This window comes from Serinus canaria, chromosome 2 (assembly GCF_022539315.1).
Source record: "Serinus canaria isolate serCan28SL12 chromosome 2, serCan2020, whole genome shotgun sequence".
NCBI lineage: Eukaryota > Metazoa > Chordata > Aves > Passeriformes > Fringillidae > Serinus > Serinus canaria.
In genome coordinates this window covers 138783451-138805094 of record NC_066315.1, presented here as the reverse complement: position 1 = coordinate 138805094, position 21644 = coordinate 138783451, and the positions used below count along the sequence as shown (strand labels likewise).

The window sequence follows — 21644 nt, the reverse complement described above, 5'->3', positions numbered from 1 at the left end:
AAATCTTAATTTCTCATCCTGGCTCCACAGGTAGATAACCTGTAGCATGCAATCTGGTTAAACTAACTTTGGAGATTAACTTTATTGGTCCCAAGTTTTTCTTTTAGAAGGATATTAGTTCTCAGCACAATTTTCTGAAAGTAGTATAATGCTGTAATTATTTTAAAACTATGAAACACTGACAATTAGAACAGATAGCATTAGCTTTAAAAATTACATAGTTTACAGTATGTAATTTGCTGATATTTGTAGGATTTAGTACTGTAGATTGATGGCCCTAATTGTGTATTTTAAAGTAATCTAGATGAAATAACATGGAACAGCACTAAAGCCATTTGTCCTGTGTGGCTAATTTAAAGCTCAGCATAGGTAACTGCCAAGCAGAATATTCTTTATTTGTCTTCCTTCTGTTGAATATTCATAATTTCTGTTAACATATGACCTTCAGTATTTTTTGGGGGGGCTGCCTTTTTTTTTTTTTTTTTTTTTTTTTGTAGATAGTATATTAATTACAAGAGTTGTTGCTGTAAATGCCTGGGCTGTGATCTTGCCTGGTCTTGTAATATAAACAGTATGAGATCTGGGAAAGTCGTGCCTCTTGTGAGGTGGCAGTTCACATCCTGACTACAGGTGCAACCTCATTGCTTGAATACTTTTACTTTAGGAATATTTCTTCAACTGCATCTTCCGAAATAAATAGGTTTATGAAAGCTGAGCTCTTGTTTTTATTGTATGTTCCTAGCCACAGAGAAAAGCTTGAAACTATGGAATGTCAGCATAGCAAAAAGGCTTGATGTATCAGCAAGAATTAAAAATGTATTTTAAATACCAGGCAGACCTCAGACTGATTTTCGAGCTCCAGTTGACATCCCCAAGGGAAATTTGGCTGACTACAGCTGATAACAGTGGTTTCCTATTAAAGCTGCCTTGCCAGTTATTTTTGCATCATTAGGGATGTGTGTGTTTCTTCATGTGCCACACAGCTAGTGGTGACAATCAGAGACCAGTGACAAACTGCAGTTATCCTCTAGCTCTGAACTTCCTCTCCTGCATTCCCACTTACCCATTTCCTCTGTGACCATTGCTCTCCTGGAATTACTTTGGCAGGGTTACAGTAAAGACCATCCTAAAACTACTTTTAGCTAAAAAAGCAAATTCAAGTTTTCTGTTAGTCTCCCAAGCATGTAAAGATAGCTGAACTCACAGTAACCCCAGGACCACAGTGGATATGCTCCAGTATGGGCAAAGATTTCCTAATGGTGAAACTGGCCTAGGACTACAGTAGAGTAGCTGAGGATTTCTGTCAGGGAAGTTTTTAAAGAGCAGGCTAGACAAATCTTGGGAACAAAGGCTGTCCTCCCCTGAACAGTGTTCATCTTTCAAGTCATCTAGGAGGTTCCTGGAGTGACACAGCTGGTGAGGCAGCCAGCTCAGGAAGGCACCTGACTGGACCTGTTGTTTGGGAATGGAGAAGGACTGGTGTGATGTGATGATGTGATGGCTGGAGGCTGTCTAGGGCACAGTGATCACAAAGAGTTTTCAGGTTTTGGAGAAATAAGGAAGGGGGTCAGCAAAACCAATAGGTGAGCTATTGGAGGGCAGGCTTTCATCTGTTTGAGAGACTGGTTCAGAGAATCCCTTGGGGAGCAGCCCTGAAGGGCAGAGGAGTCCAGGAAGGCAGGACAGTGTTCAGGAAGTAAATCCTAAAGGCACAGGAGCAGACCCTCTTTGTGTGCTGAAAGATGAGCTGGTGGGGATAACGACAAGCCTGGCTGAATGGGGAACTTTGACTGGAACTCAGGACAAAAAGGAGAGTTTATGACCTTTGGAAGATGGGATGGGGAACTCAGGAAGACTAAAGGATGTTGTGAGGTTATGCAGGGAGAAAACTACAAGAGTGAAAGCCCATGTAGAACCTAACCTGGCTGCTGTGGTAAGAGACAATAAAAAATGTTCCTATAAATACATCAGCAAAAAAAGGGATACTAAGGAGAATCTCCAGCCCTTATTGGAGGTGGGGGGACGCACAATAACAAAGAATGAGGAAACAGCTGAGGTATTTAAAGCCTTCTTTGTTTCAGTCTTTAATGGTAAGACCCCTTGTTATTTGAGTACCAAGTCCCCTGAACTGGGTTAACAGTTGGAATTTATACTCTTAGAGGTCTTTTCCAACTAAAACAATTCTGTTTCTATGGTTCTATGATTCTGTCTTCAGCTCTCTTTCTATGAATCTAAGCATTCATATTTCTGAAGCAGTGACTGGCTTGGATTGATTTCTGGAGGACAGAAAAATTCCATGCTCAGTTTTTCAGAGGGGAAAGTGGCACTTATGGTTAGATACCATTTGTCTTCTGTACAGATTCCTTAGAAAACAAACAAATTGCAAATCAAGCAGAACTCTCCGAAAGGGCAAAGATTTTAAATTCAGTTTTTTCTTCATTAAGTAGTGAAAGAAAGTGAATTGGATATTAAATGGAATAGCTGTTAATTTCTTACTGGCACCCTGGAATCCCCTCGTGCCAAGATCCACCAGGAAGACCTGCTGGATGTTCTCCCAGCTTTCCATACTGTCTGCCAAGGTGCAGCAAACTGAATACCTCTTTGGTGAACAGAGGTCTCTGAGAGCTCAGAGATTTCTGGGAAAAAACCTAATCCTGCCCATCAGAAAATGTTGGATATGATAAATCAAAAAGAAAAGTGCATGTTTAGGTTTCTCCCCCTCCCTCCCTCCCTCCCTCCCACAAAAAAGCCCCAAAAGCAGGTATGTTGCTTGAGTTTCTTAGATAGCTTGTGGAGGTCTGTCCTGATGATGGAGGTACAGACTTTGTAACGATTTTTGAAAAAGGTTTCAGATAATCAAATGGCTTTGAAGTTGACAACTAGGTAAATAAATAGATCAGAAAAAAAGACAGGTAGAATTTTTTTTTTGTGATAAATCTTAAGAAGTAAATTTGGATTCCAAATTGTGACTAATTTTCACCAAATTTTTCAGACATCTGAAAATCTAAAATACAAATCTAAAAATCCAAATCTAATTGGATTTTTATTTTTTTAATAAGGCTTCAAAATATTTCTCAGCATGCTCAAAATTCCAGTTGATGAAGTATAGCATACAGATTTTAACTGTTTTTTGAATTCACTCTTTTGCTCGAGGTTGTTAGTTGCATTGCAGCCTCTCAGTGTTACTGGCTATTGATCAATGACACACAGACTGAAATGACACAGTATTCTGGATTGTCCTTCAGACAACATAATAACAATGAGAACGAAACATGTTGTTCTCTCTCTATTGCTCCCCTACTATTTTTTCTTCCAGCACTTGTGATTTATTATGACCCTTGAGTAAAGTAGTCAAATCTGTCAGTCTTCAAAAGGTACCAGTCATGATGGGCCATTATTTCTGAGACTGAATATTAGGGAAGACAGTGTGGTAGACAAAGGCACAGAACATCTCCTGGGACAGATTTCAGTCACTGTAGTTTTAATTGATGATTACCTGTCCTTCACCAAATAGACATTGTAATAATTTCAAATTGCATTTTTCATGTTTCAGGCATCGTTAAAAACTCCAAACTGCTTTCAAATCAGAAGTCCACCTCCAGCATTCACATTTGATTGGAGGCTGTTGAAAACTGTTCTTGAGCTGATATTTAGAAATCCACACACTTTTACTGATTGAAAGATGACGTGCTTGTATCTTTTGAGGCAATAGGTATTATTGCTCATTTATCTTATTGTGGAACCCATTTGATCAGCAGAGGTCAAATTCAATTGCAAATTATAGACCCTTCAGGGACAGTGAGTTGAAACTATCATGTCTGCACATGAATTCTGCTCTTGTACAATTACCATTATGGCCCACTGATGATGAGGTACTCTCTCAAAAAATGCTTCACCTTGGCTTGAACAGAGCACTCTGCTCACAGCACAGCTCCAGCGCACAGCAGGGCATGGCAGGGTTCAGTGGGTGTTCCTGATGTCCTGGACCATACCTGTTTCCCCCACCACTAAGTAACAATATCTGTTCTTGTGCACTTGCACAGGAGAGTTGGTAGATCTTCCACAGCCTCCAACACAAAGTAGAATCTCTTTCCTTCCGTGGCTGATCCTGTTGTGCAAAATAGTTCCATGGACTGAAGCAGAAGACACCCAACTGTGCTGTGCTCCTCCTTGGTTTTTCACAGGGCAAGCCTGGCTTACCAGAGTAAGGAGACTGCTCCATTTTAAAAAGAAGTACAGGCTTTCCTCCTAGCACTAATCTTTTAGTGCTTTGGGGTCCGGTGATTATTTTGCAGACAATACAGCTGCTCACCTCTCCCAAAACAAAGCGCATCTCTGTTTCTACCACATTTTAATTCTGTGATTTTTATTTAAATATTTATTAAACTTTAAATAGCTGCTTCAGCAGCTTTTTGGTGATATGTTCATGAGACATATTGCAGAAAGCAAGTTTACAGCCACTCCCACATGCAGTCTGAAGAGCCCGGACACCTCACAAATAAGTTATGCATGCACACACAACAGATTCAAAGGTGTCTGCTAATAGGATCTTCACTTCTATCCTGAATGTGTGGTTGTGAGCGTGTTGGAAGAGAGATAGGTTGCTGTGTGAAACACTGGTGCTGGCAGATCAAACAAAACAAGTTGCTGACAGGTCATGGAGGTAAGGACATGTGATTGCCTCCACTTTTACAGAGTTTCTCGCTTATAAATAGCAGTTTTGTGCTCACCCCCACTCTTCAGGCTTTCCATTCATTTGTTCAATCAGTATAACTGATTAGAAAAGCCTTTCCCTCCCTTTAGTCCTCCCTCCCTGTGCCTCTTTTACAAGCAGTACTAAAAATGTGACCTCTTCCAGCCCAGGTTTGTTCCCAGCCAAGCTGTCTTCGAAGGGCAGTTGAACTTTAGCTGTCCACTATCTCCTGATGAGTCTCAGTGGCCACTGGAGCTGTGCTGACCTTCCTGCGTGTCTAACTTGCATCTGTCCCTGTCCTTGTGACTTACAGGTTGAGCAATGAAATGTCCTCTTACCTTCCCTGCTCTCCCCTGGCAATTTCTGAGAAGCAATAAAAATGAAAACAGGAAGAGATAGCAAAGTGTAGGTTTTTCTACAGAAGTAATTTGGTTCAACACTCTCATTTCAGGAGTGGACCTTTGCTATTTGCAAAGCTTTGCTATCATAAATTACTGCTATTCTAATTTCACACAGTGCTGTCATGGTCTGAAGTCACTGCTATAGAAGAAAATGTGTTTTACCCAGGAAGCACCAGCATATTTCTTAAATCACAATGGTCAGCTTAACTAAGATGAAAAGCAGTCAGTGTCCTAACAAATGGTGTGGGACATTTGCCATCTCCTGTGCATACTGCATGTTTGGTTTTCCCTGGAAAAAATCCTGACATTATCAGGAAGTTAGAATCTCTTGTCTCACTGAAGAATTGCTCTTACTTATGGACCTTCAAATCTCAACTTCATGCATAGCAGAAGGATTGTGGGTCATGGTTGAGATTTCAAAAATAGATTAATTACCATTTTTTCCCTTTTTGAGTCCCCTGGATTTCGATTTCTGTGTATTTAGTTAATCAGTTTCTGTGGATGTCAAGACAACACATCAGGATTTTAAAATTTTCCCATATTGTTGTGTAATATATTTTTACTTCAGGTTAAGTGAATAAAGTTTATGTGATGCTGGGATTTTAACTCCCTTATGTTTCTTATCTTTAATCTGCTGCAGTGGAAATGCAGAATGTTAGACTCCAAGATAGAAGGATCAAGGATGCACTTCTTATACAGCTCTAGAGGATTTAAGGCTGAAGGCAAATCATCCTGCAAACCCTTTAGGAGTGATAACTATTTTGTATTACTACTGCATTCATATTGGTACAACATTCATGGAACACATGCATGAGAAACTGTATGGGAACAGAATAATTATACAACCAACTCTACCTCAGGGGAAATCTATATGATGACTCTCTAATCCGAATCTGGACTCCTTCAGTTTTTTTCTGGTATTTCATAGACTCACTCATAGAAGAAAAAACTTCTTCAGTTTTTTCTGGTATTTCATATAGGTTATAAGGATTTCAACCTCCCTGCTCTAAGGAGACCCAACTAGACCAGCTGGCTCAGGCCCTTGCCTAGTCATGCTGTAGCTTGAGGCGTGGCCATTCACAGTCTCCCATCTGACCACCACGACACACAGAAGAGGTTTTCCTGAGTATCAAATCAAAATTCCCTTTGCTCCACTTTGTGTATATTGAGTGCCATCCTCTTCCAGTGCACCATCTTCTCTGTAGTGTGGAAGACATGGAACCCTCCAGGCTTATTTCACAAGGGCATGGTCTAAAGAGTTATTAGGAAAATTCCAGCTGACTTCACCAAACTCTGAAACAAACTTCTATTGCAAATTTGGGATCAGGCCTTCCTGTTTGGCTGTAGGAGAGGTCTCAGATCACCTGCCATTCTTGCATGGGTGAGTTCAAAGCACTTAGGTACTTTTCTTGCATTTAGAGGTCTTTGGATATGAGCCAGAGCTGTTTGAAAATCCCATTAGTCTAGAAAGTAAGGACATTGTTTGAAATATTGCAGTGTTGATGTGTTTGTGTTCATTTTGACAAACGCTGGCTTGTGTCCTTTCATTTTAAATGATAATGAGAAGGAGTTCAGACTTGAACAGACCTGTCTTGAGAATGAGTGTCTTGTCCATGCTCAGCAGTGCCTGTAACTGAGGCTGTCAGTGTATTCCTGGGCTCTGGGGTTGGATCAGTGCAAGGCTTGGATCTGTGAGGTCCCTGCTGTGGCTCCCACCAGGCCCGCGTGGCTCTGGCTGCTTGAACTGCACTGGTGCCAACCGCGCACATCGCTCGCTCGCTGCTCTCTGCTCACAGGAGCCAGTATTGTGCCCTTTGGGGGATTTTCATCTCTGCATTGACTTTAATCCAGATCTGATAACAGCACAAGCCACCTTTGAGCCACTGCTGAGGTCAGAAAAAGAGAAAAACAAAACCAGGCAGCTTTTCATTAGCTTTTTTTGAAATCATAAACAACGTGCACATTATTTCCTGTTTAAAACTACAAAGTTTAGCAGCAAAGCACATCTCATCTGCATGTGGTATGGGAGGTGTTGCTGTCCCCTGCCTAGGCTGTCACTTACACCCACTCCTGTGTCGCAATTTGCCTCCCATCAAATGAGCTCACACAAATATCAGCGTTGTTGTATATGCTGGGGTTTGCAGGATGTATTTCTGCATCCCTGCTGTTCATCTTGCAAAAACCCTTTCAGTCCCAGCTGTTATTTTCAGGAACTGACAAGTGGGTTTCTGTAAATTAATCAAATTTATTCTGAACATGGATGTAACCCTTCATCAAAAGACAATCAAAAGGCAAAAAATACGTAGCAAAACATATCACAGCCTGTGTCAAATCTGGCTTGTCAGCACAGAGAGATTTTAAGGAAGAGGTAAAATAGCAAGAAAATTCTTTCTTGATTGCTCCTCCTGTGTAAGAGGATAGTGTGGGTCTGGGATTTGGGAGGAGGTTGGAAAAGGGGGTTAAACAAACCACTTAGTGTAAACATAAACTTGCTAACTTCACAGTGGTCTCTGAAAAGACATATTTTGGATATTTGCTGCAGTGGAGTCTGCTGGCAGTTTATAATTTGTTTACTAAACAGGGAATGTAATTGAAATGTCCCTTTTAAGGTAACAAAAATATAAGACAGCTTCTCAGAATAGACCAAGGCCTCTAATTTAATTATCTGTAAGCCTCACAGATTAAAAGTATTTTTTCATCCATTCCTGACAGCCTGAAGTGGATAAATAACCAAAATTCAAAGAAAAACCGTTTGAAAAGGAGACCTGGTAGATGAAAGAGCAAAGGTCCTAACAGTTGGTAGAATGATTTATCTCCACTGAGATCCCCACTGTCTTTATGGCAACTAATTATATGTGAAAACTGTTTAAAGGTTTGGAAGCTGTGACACCCACTAGAGGAGAGAGGGTCCCCACTACTTCAGGCACAACAAGCTGGCTCCTTTGAAACACTGCTGTGTGCCAGGGAGTTACTCCTTAAGGTACATTGTGAGCAGTGGCCAGAGAAGCAGCAGGAGCAGCCATACAGGTAGTGTTGAGCTTGTGTCACCACTTGCAGTCAGTCCTTGACACCACAGATCTGGTCCCAAAGCAAAGCCTGGCACTGCAAAGGCACCCAAAGGCAGCCAGAGCTCAGGCATGTCCTGGGTGCGTGTCCCAGCCCTGAATCCTGTGTCCTGCACTGGAGCGTGGTTGTGTCAGCCAAGGGCTGATGGCCAAGGCTAGCTATTGGCGTAGCTACTGGAATTCAGCAGCTTCTCTTGCACACCTTTTGTCTGCCCCCACATTCCCATCTGTTCCCACTGTGTGTGCCATCCCAGCAGAGACTGCAGTGTCCGTGTGGGAACAGAACTCTTAACCTGGCTCTGCAGGGGAAGTCTGTTTCTGAGCAAGTTGTGAACACAGGTCTCCTCTGGTGTCATCCCAAGCCCAGCCATCATGTTATCAGGCATTAAAAAAAAAATTAGATTTCATCCCTGCAGCACATCAAATATTTTCTGAATTTGGAAAGGTAAACCAAAGAAGTACATACAGGAAAAAGTGGTGTGTCCATGTAATGGGGTGAGTAAATGAGGAGCAAAGAGGTTTGGAGTAGCAAAAACTATTCTTCACAGCACTTATTTTCTTAGAAGATGTTCTCTCTTTTCAGGTTTGTGCTTAAAGACTTCGATCTAGGGGCATAGTATGGCTAGGACACAAAAAAACCCCCAGCAGTTTGCTTCTGGTATAAACATTTACAGCTTCATTGAGGTGGAATTTCACCTGGGAATGTAAGTGGTGACCCCAGTGACACATGAGGGAACACGGGTACCTGTTGCTTGGAGGTACTTGAGCAGGGGCCAGAACACCAGGAAAATATTTGCTGATTCATTTTGCTGTGGAGTACTTACTTTTCTGTAGTTCATCTAGAGTTGATCTAACAAATTTGACTTTGAAAAAGGGTTGAGTTTGAAAAGTTTTTTAGAGTGGATGGTGATTTTATTTGTCTGCAACAGATCGATGCACTTTGAATTGTACATGTGCGAGTGGGAACTGGAGCAAAGAAACTGCAGTGCAAGTGCCAGAATTCTGCAAAATTCTGGCTAAGGAGATAGGCCTAATCATTATCTAAAACCATGCCTCTAAAATGTATCTCAAATTATATTTAAATTTACTCTTACACAGGCATTTCATGTTATCTTTATGGTATGTCAGATACTAAAACCTTTAAAACTTGAATAAATCCTTCACTTAGCTGCCCATAAGCAGCATGTTTTTTGCTTTTGTTTTGTAATTTGCTATTGCACCAATGCTTGGTATGATACTTGTAGATCTGGATTAATTTCCCATGCTGACTTGTGATGAATGTGCCCTGCAGGCTTTTCAGCCTCTCTTCCTCCTTTGTAAAATTTGCTATTACCATTTACAGGACAGCATGTTCTCTTTGACACCCTCCAGAAGTGCCAACTGCCTGTTGAACAGCACGGCATCAGCTGTTACAGCCTGATCCAAACCCTACAAAATAAGGGAACAGTGATGCAATTCAAGGTTTTTAAGGAAAGGCTGTATCTTTTATTAGATCAGCTGTTACAGTTGGGAAAAAACCAGACAGGCTTTCAGGCACACAAATCCTTCTTCAGGTCTGAAATAGCAGCAGTGTTGCTTACACCAGCATTCCTCATCAGTGAGGCAGCTAATGGTCCCAGTAAGGTTCAAAAACTGTGTATGGAAGTGTGTGCATTGCATGGCCCTGTTCACTGGGGAGGGCTTCAGAGCAGAACACAGGCAAAGATCATTTGCCTCCTCACCTCTTCTCAGTGCACACCCTACAAACCAGGGGTGCATCCTACATGGAGAGGTAGTGGAAGGTCACTTGCTCTTGAGAAAAATCTTCAATACCTTATGACCAAGCCACATCTTCTCCACAGTCACCCTGCTGTTGGGAAGGACTGAGGCAAAGCTGGGGGCTTCCCAGTGCAGGTCTTTAATTTCAGGATTCATGCTGGAGATTCTCTCTCCTAATATTTACAGCTGTCCAGCAAAGAGTTGTGGGACCAGCTGGCAAAATCAGTTTTATTATCTTTCTTGTAATTCCTTTACAGGGAACAGTGTTTCCTAAAGTTTCTGAAGTCACTGTTGACTGATTAGCCACCTGATAGCAAAACATGTGATTGAAAATGCTTCAAAGGCAGGATGGCTCTGCAGAAAAGCTGTGAACAGCTTCCCATAGTCTTTATATTGCTTGTGGTCACAGAGATTTCATATTTATCTTCCTTTTTCTTTTCTGGAAATCTTCAAAATATGTACTAAAGTCTTTCTAGTTAAAGAACACAGGTGAGGTGGTCTAAAATTAAACGTTAACATTAACATTTACTGAACGTTAACATTACCTGTGACACTCATTTCTGTATTGCCATGCTAGGAACTGGGGTATGAACTGTAGTTAATAGCTGTGGTATTAAGAAGCTGAGGATGCTTTTTGCTGATGTGAATATTTTTATGGTATGTGGACTGTGAGAACTCTGGATTTTGCATTATTTCCTGAGTGTAGTAACAGGTGTGTTAATTTTGTGGCTTCTCTATTCGGCCCTATTCGAAAATGAACAATTGTGTTTAAAGAAACTGTCACCACAAGAAAACTGTAAATAAGTACTAATGTTTCTGTAGAAATTGAAAGGATAAACTGTTTATGACTTCCAAGAGACATGAAAAACCTATGAGCAAGTAATGCTGTATACAGGAATACGATTATTGGAAAAGCTTAGTTCAGAGGGAGAAATACATATTAAAAATCTTAGTTTAAGATCTGGTTTTGGGCATTGTGTTCTGATGTAAAGGTGTGTTACATTGCTCTTGAAAGCCCTTAAAAGTTTAGAAATTTGTGGTAGCCTATCTTTGTATAAAATACAAGTGTTTCAAAAGTGGTTCTGAATTATCATACCTGGGTGTGTGTTTCCCAGCCTGGCCAAACTTTGATGCCTTTTGTGTTTCTCCACCCAACAATGTGGCCAGTGACACATGCCCATGGCAACAGGCTGGCATCAACCACAGAACAGCACAGATAGCTGCTTCTTTATTCCAGAAGAGATTTTAGTGGAGGAGTCATAAAGACAAGCAGATTCTCTGATTAATTTCAGAATTTCTTTAATTCCTTTTAGTAGCCAGCCAAGATGTTTGTGTTTGAAAGCCTGGCTGTGAGTGTTACTGTGGACCAGTGTTTCTTTATGTGCACCAAAAGGAAAATGATCTGTTTGTCCATGAAAGAGCTTCATTCTTACTTGAAATAAAAGTCCCAACTATTTTACACTTCTATGCTGCCAGAGTAGAAGTAAAAACCAGGATCCATACTTGGTCCCTATAACAAGAATTGTCTTGCCATGTGGACATCAGACATCTAACCTGCAAAATATAATTCCACATCTGGATTCTGCAGCCAGTAAAAGGCTCTGATGCTCTGGTCTTTGGACATCTTTGACAAAAATGTTTGAAATCTGAAGGCAGATCCATTACCAGTGCTTGAGATGAACCCCACATTTAGGCTGGATCTCTTTATAAAGGCATTTCTAAAACTGGAAGAATAGTATGAAGGAAGGAGAAGCAAAAAAAAAAGAACTGCTGAGGGAAAAAGCATCTTCTCCCAAACCACTAGTTTTTGCTATCTGTCCCTCTTCTTTAATAGTGATGATGTTGCAACTTTTTTAAACAGAAACAGCAGCAGCAGTGTCCAGGACTCAGGTTAATGTGCCAGCTACGCATCAATGGTGCACATTATAAATATACATTTAAGATCTTTTCATGCATACCACAGCTAACCAACAGCCAGCTCCACCTCAGTGTTCTTCCAATACTGCATTTATGGAGTAGCCTGTAGTAAAGGAAGGCTGGAAATGGCAGTGCTAATGGAAGCAGCAGATGACTTTGCACATTATTCCATTTCTGATTATAAATTCAGGTGGGAGATGTCAAAAGCCAGGGGAGTAAAACTCTCATGTGTTCATTTTCTCACCCAGAACTCGATGTGTTTGTCTCATCTGGCTTTGCATGCTGGTGGCTTTGTCTCTTGTTTCACTGAGACTTTGCTCTTTTCCAGGTGCCAGGAGACAATGAGAAGCACTGGAAGCCAGTGTTAGTGGTTTTGACAGAGAAAGACCTCTTAATATATGAGAGCATGCCACGGATAAAGGAAGCCTGGTTCAGCCCTGTGCATACCTACCCCCTGCTCGCCACCAGGTACCTTTGCTTTTTAATCATGACAGCCTTCAGGAGCAGGGAACAGCTGAGTCAGCCAGGAGCAGGTACGGCTGATACACAGCTGTAGTCACACTTGAAATGTTGTGGTTGGAGAAGCGGGTTCTTCTTCAGTGGTTGATGTGCCAAACTTAACTCCTCTCTTCTCCTCCATTTCAAGTTCTGGCTGAAGATGACAACCAGAAACTCACTGGGATTTTGGATGTGGCAACAGCTTGGATACAGAGGCAGGAGTGATGAAAAAGCTGAGAGCTCAATCTCCTGAGATTCCTATCTCAGTGTGTAGACCTGTGAGCTAGGTAGAAACACCCCACCTTCCAGGCTGAAAAAAATGAACTTGTTGTCCTGAGTTGAATGTTCTGGTGTGGCAGTTCTGCACCACCAGTCTGGGCCTTTTGGAGGGTTCCACATGTGATGGAAACACTTTCAGCACAGCTTCTTTTCCTGCTCTAGCAAATTAATTCCTGGCTTTTTTTAGCTTAAAATGGTAAGCTTGGAAGACACATTCTTGAATCTAAGTTAGCAATAAGCATTTGCATTATTTTGAAGGTATCCATTGACACTAATTCAGAGAGAGCTTTCCCATGGTTGCCTTTATGCACTGGAAACTGTCTGTGCTTCTTGATGTGAATCTTAATCATGTTTCTCTGCCAGTATGGTCAAAAGGCTTGAGAGAGAGCTGTTGTTCCTTGTTTCAGCCTTGCTACAGGCCTCTATTATACCATTTTCAATGAGTTCTCATTCAGAAGGGCTGGTTGCCTTGGCCAGAAGCAGTGGGGCTCTTACTGCACTCTCATTAGTTAATTTTTGTTCTCTGTGTCTCCCCAAATGAACTGACGCTTTGCTGCTAAGTCATTATGTTAAAAAATAAAAACTGAACTCACTGATTTACACTGATGGTGTGTTCCATCAGTGGGAAGGCACCTTCTGACTCCCCCTTTGTTACCCGAACATGGGTGAGACACCAGCTTTGCAGCTGGCAGCCTGCTGCATGGAGTACTGCTGGATGCAACTGACAATTCTAGGTCACAAGTCCTAGTGAAAGCTGGGTAAAGTATTGCAGCCTGTGTCCAGCTGTGTCACTACACCTTAGAGATTCAGAAGCAGTAGCACCCCCAGCAGAAGGTGATGCATTTCTTCCCCTTCTTTTTAGGGTTTCATTTCATGAGCTCAAATCCTCCCTAAAGTGACTGGGTATCTTGTAGTGCACCCTGCCCCTTCCTGGCCACACGTTGTCATGTGTAAAGACAACTCCTTGCTGAGTGTCACCAGCTCCCATCATCAGTGAGACCAATTTACTGCATCAAATAATGCACTAAGTCCACATCTTGGTCCCTTGTTACTTGATTATTTTTTCTCAAGAGGTCACACTGGATAGCAGACAGCCTTGCCTTGGGTGGGGATGGTCATCTCCTTGTCTGATGGGGCGCTTTCCTGAGTGGAAAAACATTGGCCTTCATGCTGGAAGGGAATGAGAAGTTGCAGAGCACATGTGTCAGGCTGCTGAAGGTACTTTACAGACTTGGAAGAAAGAAAGCCAGGATGGTCTGTAAGGAAGCCAGGGTGCAGTTCAGAAAGGACAGGTGCCAAGTTCAGTGTTGGGGAATAATCGCCTCTGCTGTTTTGGGGTGGAATATGAGCAACAAAGTAGTTGCTCTGCCAGGAAGCACTCGAGCACTGTGATAAAATTGCTTCAATCTAAGGTGTTGTGTTTTTGAGAGGGGAAAATGAAGACAATCATCTTGGGTTATAGCAGAAGTGCTGCATTTTGGGCAGATGTAGTAATCATAACTACAGAGAAGGAGTAAAGCCTCGGGTGATACTCCACGTTCATGAGAGGCATTGCACTTCCAAAAAGATGCCAGTTACCTGTGGAAGGTCTAGAAGAAAGCAATGCAAATATATAACATAGAAACACTATCAGGAGGGGAATACTTAAGAAACCTTAGTAGCTTAATCTAGGTAAGTCCACGGAAAACATGGGAGTAGTTTTCAGATATGAAGACAAGACACAAGGAGGACAGGAGAGTATCTTTTCTAGATCCCTCCTGAACACAGCAGGACATAGTTGACTGCACTTGTGTCAGGGAATTGGTGAGGTATTGGTTTAGATTCTCAGGAAAAGGTGTATGATCCTCATCACTGGGGACATTGAAGGATGGGTGACACAGAGCACAGTTAGCCCTGCTCTGTGAAGGGGGATCTGCTGGGTGACCTCCTGACAACCATTCCAGCCCTATTTCTGTGATTTCTTAATACTGTCACTGAATTAAGACCCAGATAAAAAGACAGCAGCTATACAGAATTTGGTGTTCACAATGGAGTCACGATGTGATAAATACACATATACACATATACAGCAGATTCCATAAATGGACAGATTCCCTAAATCATCACACCTCCTGTTTTGTCTGATTTTGATTAAAACTCTGCAGGGTCCTGTGTTTATGATCTGCCACACTGAGTACAGTTATAGCAAAAAAATAGAGCAGGTTTTCTGTTGGTATTGACTGCCATGTTCATTCTCGGTCAGTGATTCCCCTCCTCGTGACAAGTTTTTTAATCCCCTCTGTGCATTGATCAGTGCAATTTAGAACTTTTCACCTGGAAAGTTTGCAGAGCACATGTTGTAATCTTAGCTGCTCCCATCTTTCAGATTTTTATGAGTCCTTGGGAAAACATTTTTGCTTAGCTAATGCATATTTGAAAAGCTGCTGAAACTGGAAAACTTCAGTGCCAGATACTGTACGGAGTCATGCTTAATCTACCCAAGACATAATGAGCAGAGAAAATTGGAAAATGGTAGAAGGATTACAATCTTCTCACACTCCTTTACCAGCAAAATTTCTACATGCCCTTCTTGCTTGTTGATAAGTTTGCCTACAACCTATGGATGCCATTAAGGCCTAAAAATATTTTCCAGTCAGTCTTTTCTAGCTTTGCATGGAATATAAATAATAGCTCAAATAAAACTGAGATCAGATTTAAGTTGTTCCTTTAAATCTCTGCATGGGGAGGCACAGCAGCTGGCACACAGCCCTGACTCCAAGGACCTTTTTGTCATAATCTCTGTTTCAGTGTTTCCTTATGCCTGAATAACAGTGCCTCCCTCTAGCATGGGAATAGGGCTTAAGTAATTACATCTTACATGTTTGCAATCAAATTCCTTTATCTATCATAGCCAGATATGAAAGTAAAGGGGGAAAAAAAAAAGCAGCCCATGTTGGGTTCTGATTAAAGATCAGGTAAGAAGCTTTTGTGTACAGCTGAGGTCTGTAACCAGAAAGTATTAAAGCAATTTGATAGCTAATGAGATAGAAAAAAATGGGGAAGGAGTTTGGGCACAGATTCTTCATGTGGGCAGGTGGGCAGAGGGACAGGCAGAGAGCACTGGGTGCCCTGAGAGCCCCAAGAAGTGTATGGGGCGCTGTGCAAGTTCCCTGCTGGTCTTCCCAAGTCAGTGAGGCGGCTCTGGGTGCCTCATCTGCCACGCAGATGAATTGAGAGAATGCGCACAGGTTTCCAAGGAGCACAGCCATTCCAGGGCAGGTCTCAAATGCTAAGTCGGGGTGCCACAGGAAAGGTCAGATGGCAGTGGTGTTCTAACCACAGTGTTGAAGCACTTGTACATGGTTTCTTCTGAGCCTAATCTCAAGTGAGCAGCTGAAGGCTTCCTTTGAATGCCAGTGCTGGTTTCACTGTCCTTTCTGCAGAGACCAGTTGATCTGGCTGTGGCAGTAAATTGCTGAAACCCTTCCCATAGCATTGGGATGAGACGCAGGTCCCAGTGCTTCTCACCCTGCACCGGCACCCCCTGTTAGAACACATCCGTCTTGCTATCACACGTTCGCAAAACATAAGGTTAAAGAGGTCCCCGAAATACAGAGAGACAAGGGAGAAATGAGAGAAGAAGAGAAGTGTCTCCCTCCCTGGCCCCGGAGCGAGCCCGGGGTTGGTTTTCAGCCGCTGCGCTCCGTGAGGGGCTCCCGGCCGTGCCCGGCCTGCTCCTGCCCTCTGGCGGCGCTGCCTCTGCCGGGAGCAGCCCTCGGCGCTCGGGGCTCGGTGCTCGGGCTCCGGTGCTCACAAATTCCCCCAGAAACCTCCACAGAGCACAGGAACCTTCCAGGGCTTGGGTGAATATTACTAGAGCCGGGCCTGGGGTGCTTCTTTAGCTCTGGGGGGCAGCACACACACACACCCTCCCCCGCAGTCACGGTGATGGGAGGCAGGAGCGAGGGGAAGCCTTCTGTGAGGTTTCTAAGGCTATTTTTTCCTTTTAAGGTATCTCTGTGGTCTTTAGGATAAAATACCCTCTATGTAAATGAAATGGCCCACATTAATGCAACCTTATTAAAGCATCCTTTGACCGGTACCCAAATACATGAGTACTGACAGCTGGTACATAAATACTATCAAATGTCCTCCTGCATGTTTGCCTAGTTCATGTTTAAGTGCATGACTTTGCAAAGCATCATCTGGAGTAGCTGGATAGAAAAGCATTTTTAAATAGTGTGACGGGATTTTTAATAATGAAGAGATAATAAGAAAAGGCAGGCAAGAATCAGTGTTCATGTTGGATGGGTTCACATACTTTAATTTGTAAAGTACATCTTCATTCTATCCATATGCTGGAAAACCTGCAATACAGTACTATGGATACAGCATGAAGGTGTGGGGGAGTGGGTGGTGGTGCTGTGTGTTTTGGAAGGAACTCAGACACTGGAACCATCTGTTTGTTATGTATTCAGTAACATAAGTAATAGAAAATTATCTTTAGTACAGCTGATGAGCACTGCATAAAGGAGATGGCTCAGGAAAAAGGTGGAATAGTTTTATTTCTAATGACAAACTTGATGTGATTTTCCAGGCTGCTTTTCCACAGCCCAGTAGCCGAAGGCAACAGGAGAGCACTGCCTGTGCCTGTGCCTGGGTGACATCCCAGGGACAGACAGCAGCAGATGTCACTGGAGATTTCAGCTCCCTGATTCCTGCCTTAATTATCAAGAGTTCCCTCAAAGTTTGCATTCTCTCACACCAAGTGAAAGGGAATTAAAGTTTTTGGGCTGTTTGTTTGCCACTCAGTCCCCGATTGCAAAATCTGCCCATAGTACAGATAGGAAGCCCTGAATATCAAAGCTAAGTGGGACATTAACTCAGCTTTTCCAGAGGGGAAATAGCCCTTCTTGTCCTGCCCAGACACAGGGCAGGGCATCTCTGACCAGGATATTTTGTGTCTTGCTTCCCAGGAGCTCTTGGGACCATAAAATCAAGGGTGATGCTCAAAATCAAAAGAAAGTTTCCATGAACTTGAGCATGAACAAATCTTGCAAACCTTCTAGTGGGGTATGAAAGAGGTGGTGCATCTGTTTGCCACAATGTGCATCCCAAATGTCAGCACAGACTGTCAGGGAATTGGGGGAAATTTCAGATGCCCTGTGGCTGGTGTTTCAATAATTGAAAAGCTAAAGCTGTGCTTTTTCTTTCCTTTCTGCTTTTTTCTTTTCTACTAAAACATCCCTGTTTGGTGGCATACCCATACAGTGTCAGCTGGCTACAGTGTCAGCTAACAGGTGACTGTTCTTGCTGATGCCAAACAGTAATTTGAGGATAAATTAGTATTCAGTAGATTAGTTTAATCTAACGTTTTCTCCTTTAGCACAAGTGTTCTACTACCATGCCACATACTTTATAGACTACTATGAATTATATTTTTTTGCCTATAGAAAGAAAAACAGAAGGCACTAGACAGAAACAAGCTTTTCAGACAAGTTTCATTTTGTGATTGCCTCTGAGGGTTGGTTTCTGAATTTCAAAGAGTGATGAGTTCCCCTGGATTATTCTTTTCAGATGTATCAGTGTTGTGTCCCTGAGTGAATCCTGTGTTGACTATCCATACTTTAAGAGGGAAAAAAAACAACATAAAAGGGCAGATTTAAGGAAGAATTAATTTTTATGAGGTATTGATTTTCTCACTCAAAAATACTCCCTGCTATTTTTGTTTGCCCAGATGAACAAACCTTTCCTGGCCACAGGAGATCAGCTGTTGATGCTGGGCAAAAAAATGTTAATTGCAGACAAATGTGAGAGAATTTCAGATTACAAGTAGCTGCAACATTTTGTATTTTATAAGTTCCTTATGGGAAAAGTAAGTACAAGACAGTACTTTGGCATCTACATATTTTACAGAGCTTCATACTTTATTCAACAGTATTTATCATTGAATTTGATGGCAGATGTTTAAGCTTTAGAGCAAATGCAGCTTCACCGTTGAAGTTGGATTCAGCTGCCTCATCTGAGCCAGCACTTGTAACTGTGGTTCAGATTCCATCACCACAGACCAGTCAGGGATTTCTCTCAGTTTCTCATCCAAAGGGATGTTTTGTACAATTCATTAAATAATTTTGGGACATCCATGTCATTGTCTGTGTGTCCAGCTGCTTCTGTGCTCACTGCCTTGGACCTTCACTCTTCTGAGAGAATATAGAGGAGATGTGAATTCTCGTGTTCCCAACCACGTGTATTAGGAACGTGCAGAACCTGTGCTCAGGTGGGGATTTTGGTGCAGTGCACTGTTAGAATTTCCTGATGTGTTTTCAAATCCAATTGCAGGTTGGTTCATTCTGGCCCAGGAAAAGGCTCACCAAAGTCAGGGGTGGATTTGTCTTTTGCAACCCGTACCGGTACAAGACAAGGGATTGAAACTCACCTGTTCAGGACTGAGACCAGTCGAGACCTCTCACTGTGGACGAGGAGTGTAGTGCAGGGCTGCCACAATTCTGCAGAACTCATCACAGAAATCACCACATGTGAGTAACACTTGCAGTGCTGCCATTTCCACACCTCCACACCCTTCCTGTGACACTTGTGGCAGTTCAAGTTCCTTCTGCTAGAGGAACTAAACTAACTAACACTTAAAAAGTGTGCATGTTTAGGATTCCACTTGTTCAAAATACTGTTAGGTTCTGAGCCAGTCCCAGCTGCTCTGGTACCTGTGTCCAGTGACAGACTCATTGTCATGCTGACTTTTGGGTTTGTTTTCAGCACGTTGTTTCAGAAACAACTCTTTAGCCAGCCATGTAGGCCTGCATGTCACAGAGGAGTGATTGTCAGAGGTTTGTCCAGAAACCCACAGAAAAGAGCATTTTCTGAGATTCAGGGAACTCCTGCAAGCCTAGCAGGAGTTTCTCCTGCAGAGGGAAGAGACAGAAGAGGACTGGCACGTTCACAAGAATGAATTGGTCATTTATTGACCCAGCTCTACACAATAGAGGAGAGTAAAAAACCACAAACCAGTCTAATAAACACATTTTGATGGGTAGTAATTTCCTTCCCTGAACATCAGGGTGTCACTTCTCAGCACTTCTGTACATGCAAAATCAATTGGAATATAAATACTTGGCTGCAGATGCTCTGGAGTGATGCCCTGTTTGGCCAGGTAGCTGCAAGCCTGGCGTGACTCTGAGGTTTGAGGCTGCCCCCAAGTTTTGCAGTCCTTCCCCTGCTAGTCCTACAATTGGCAGGGCTGTTAATGTTGAATTTTATCTCCATTCATTTCCTGAAAATGTGAGAGCAAGAGCCAAAGCACAAATCCAGCCATGCCAAAGGGCAGTTCTTGTTTCTCAAAGCTCAGGCAGAGCCACGTGGCTGCTTGTCAGCTGCTGGGTCCCAGCTCCCACAGGGAGCTCAGGATGCTCTGTGAGGGCCTCTGATGTGCAAACCAGCCAGGGAGCTCAGGGGGAGCTCGAGAACAGGTCCATCTCCTCAGCACCGTGACATAGATGCCATTCTTTCCAAAAGAAGAAGGGCATCAGCCCCTTCTTTTATCCCACTGCCAAGGATCCTTCTTGGTAGAATTGCTCCAAGAAGGTGAATTTGGGATGTGAACTCCAAAATTCTTCATTCTTTAATTTGGATCATGGCCTCTGTTTCAGAGCTGAGGGGAAGATGCAGACACTCTGCTGCAGTAGCTATTATATACAATTATCTGGGCCCTTTTTCAATTACCATGACACTAATGAGGACTCAGGAGTGTCTTCATCTTTGTCAAAATACTTTAGGGAAACCCTTTACAGCTCCCAATTTTCTCATGCACTGTGTGCTGTGTTTATTGATTCTGACTTTGTCTGTCAGATGCAAGAAGAATAGTTGTGACTTTGTCAAGGTTTGGAAGGAGGAAACACCAGTCTGAGCCTTCTTAACCTTCAGTACACTGTTTTTTGTCAGCATGTCGATGTATGGTGGACCATGAAGAACTGCTTTTAAGAAAGTGAGAGATTAAATTTTGATTTCTTTTCCAGCTTGCACATACAAAAGCCAGGAGTGCCGCTTGACCATCCACTATGAACATGGATTCTCTCTTACGACCGAACCACAAGATGGTGCCTTCTCCAAGACAATTGCACAATATCCCTACGAGAAACTGAAAATGTCCTCAGATGATGGAATAAGGATGCTTTATTTAGACTTTGGAGAAAAAGATGGAGAAATTGTAAGTACTACGTTTAGCAAAGGGATGCATGTTACCATTTCTTTGGTTGTTCTACAGGCTATGGGAGTGGAGAAGCACTAATGGAAGTTGGACTAGATGAGCACTGTAGGCCCCTTCCAACTGAAATACTTTATTCCATTCTTTTCCATTCTAACAGTTGGCCAGTGCCAGGTTCCAGTACCAATATATACACACTGTGTTTTGTAGCACAGCATGATGATCAGGCTTTAAAAGGAGATAAACTAAAAAGACAGTTAAAATTGTAAAACCATACAGATATTAAAGATTTGTCATATTTTACAACAAACTGTACCTCTAAATAGCCAGATGTTAAACTTTTTGTATGTATCCATTTCACTTTTTTAAATTATTGAGGGTGAAAGAACTTAAGAATGAGACCTTATTAATTCCAATGTACACAAAGGGACTTCATGTAATGACAACAAGCTATGTTTTAGGTGTTTTCAAACATGTAGTTGCTAAAAAAAAAAAAAAGGTACAAATGTTGAGCAAACTGTCTGCATAGGCCTCTAAGCTGTCACAATGCCTAAAAATAAGGTGCATATTCCAATGAGCAGTTTAAATTCATTAATTATGAATGTAAACCTAGTTTTTCCTCCCAGATTTTTTCAGCAGTTCCCAAACATCGTGGGTACTTAATTCTACACATCATCTTTGTTAACATATACTCTGCAAACTGCTTAATGTCAGGCTTTGAAGGGAATTTCTTACTAGCTGTCAATAATGTTGATTCATGACTGCTGGAAAGGTGTCACAAATGAGTGTTTGAGATTGCTTAAAAAATCACCAGCAAGGGTATCAGCAAAAACCAGATT

The 21644-nt window shown here is 42.2% G+C and overlaps 1 protein-coding gene across 1 annotated transcript in view; it reads left to right on the top strand.

The window, feature by feature from the left end:
- Positions 1 to 21644, top strand: part of SNTB1 (syntrophin beta 1) — a 112869-nt gene that overhangs the window by 87013 nt on the left and 4212 nt on the right. Inside the window, exons 4-6 of the mRNA XM_030241787.2 lie at positions 12163 to 12302; positions 18930 to 19126; positions 20618 to 20808. Of these exons, the coding sequence (XP_030097647.1) occupies positions 12163 to 12302; positions 18930 to 19126; positions 20618 to 20808 (528 nt within the window). The remainder of the gene's footprint in view (positions 1 to 12162; positions 12303 to 18929; positions 19127 to 20617; positions 20809 to 21644) is intronic.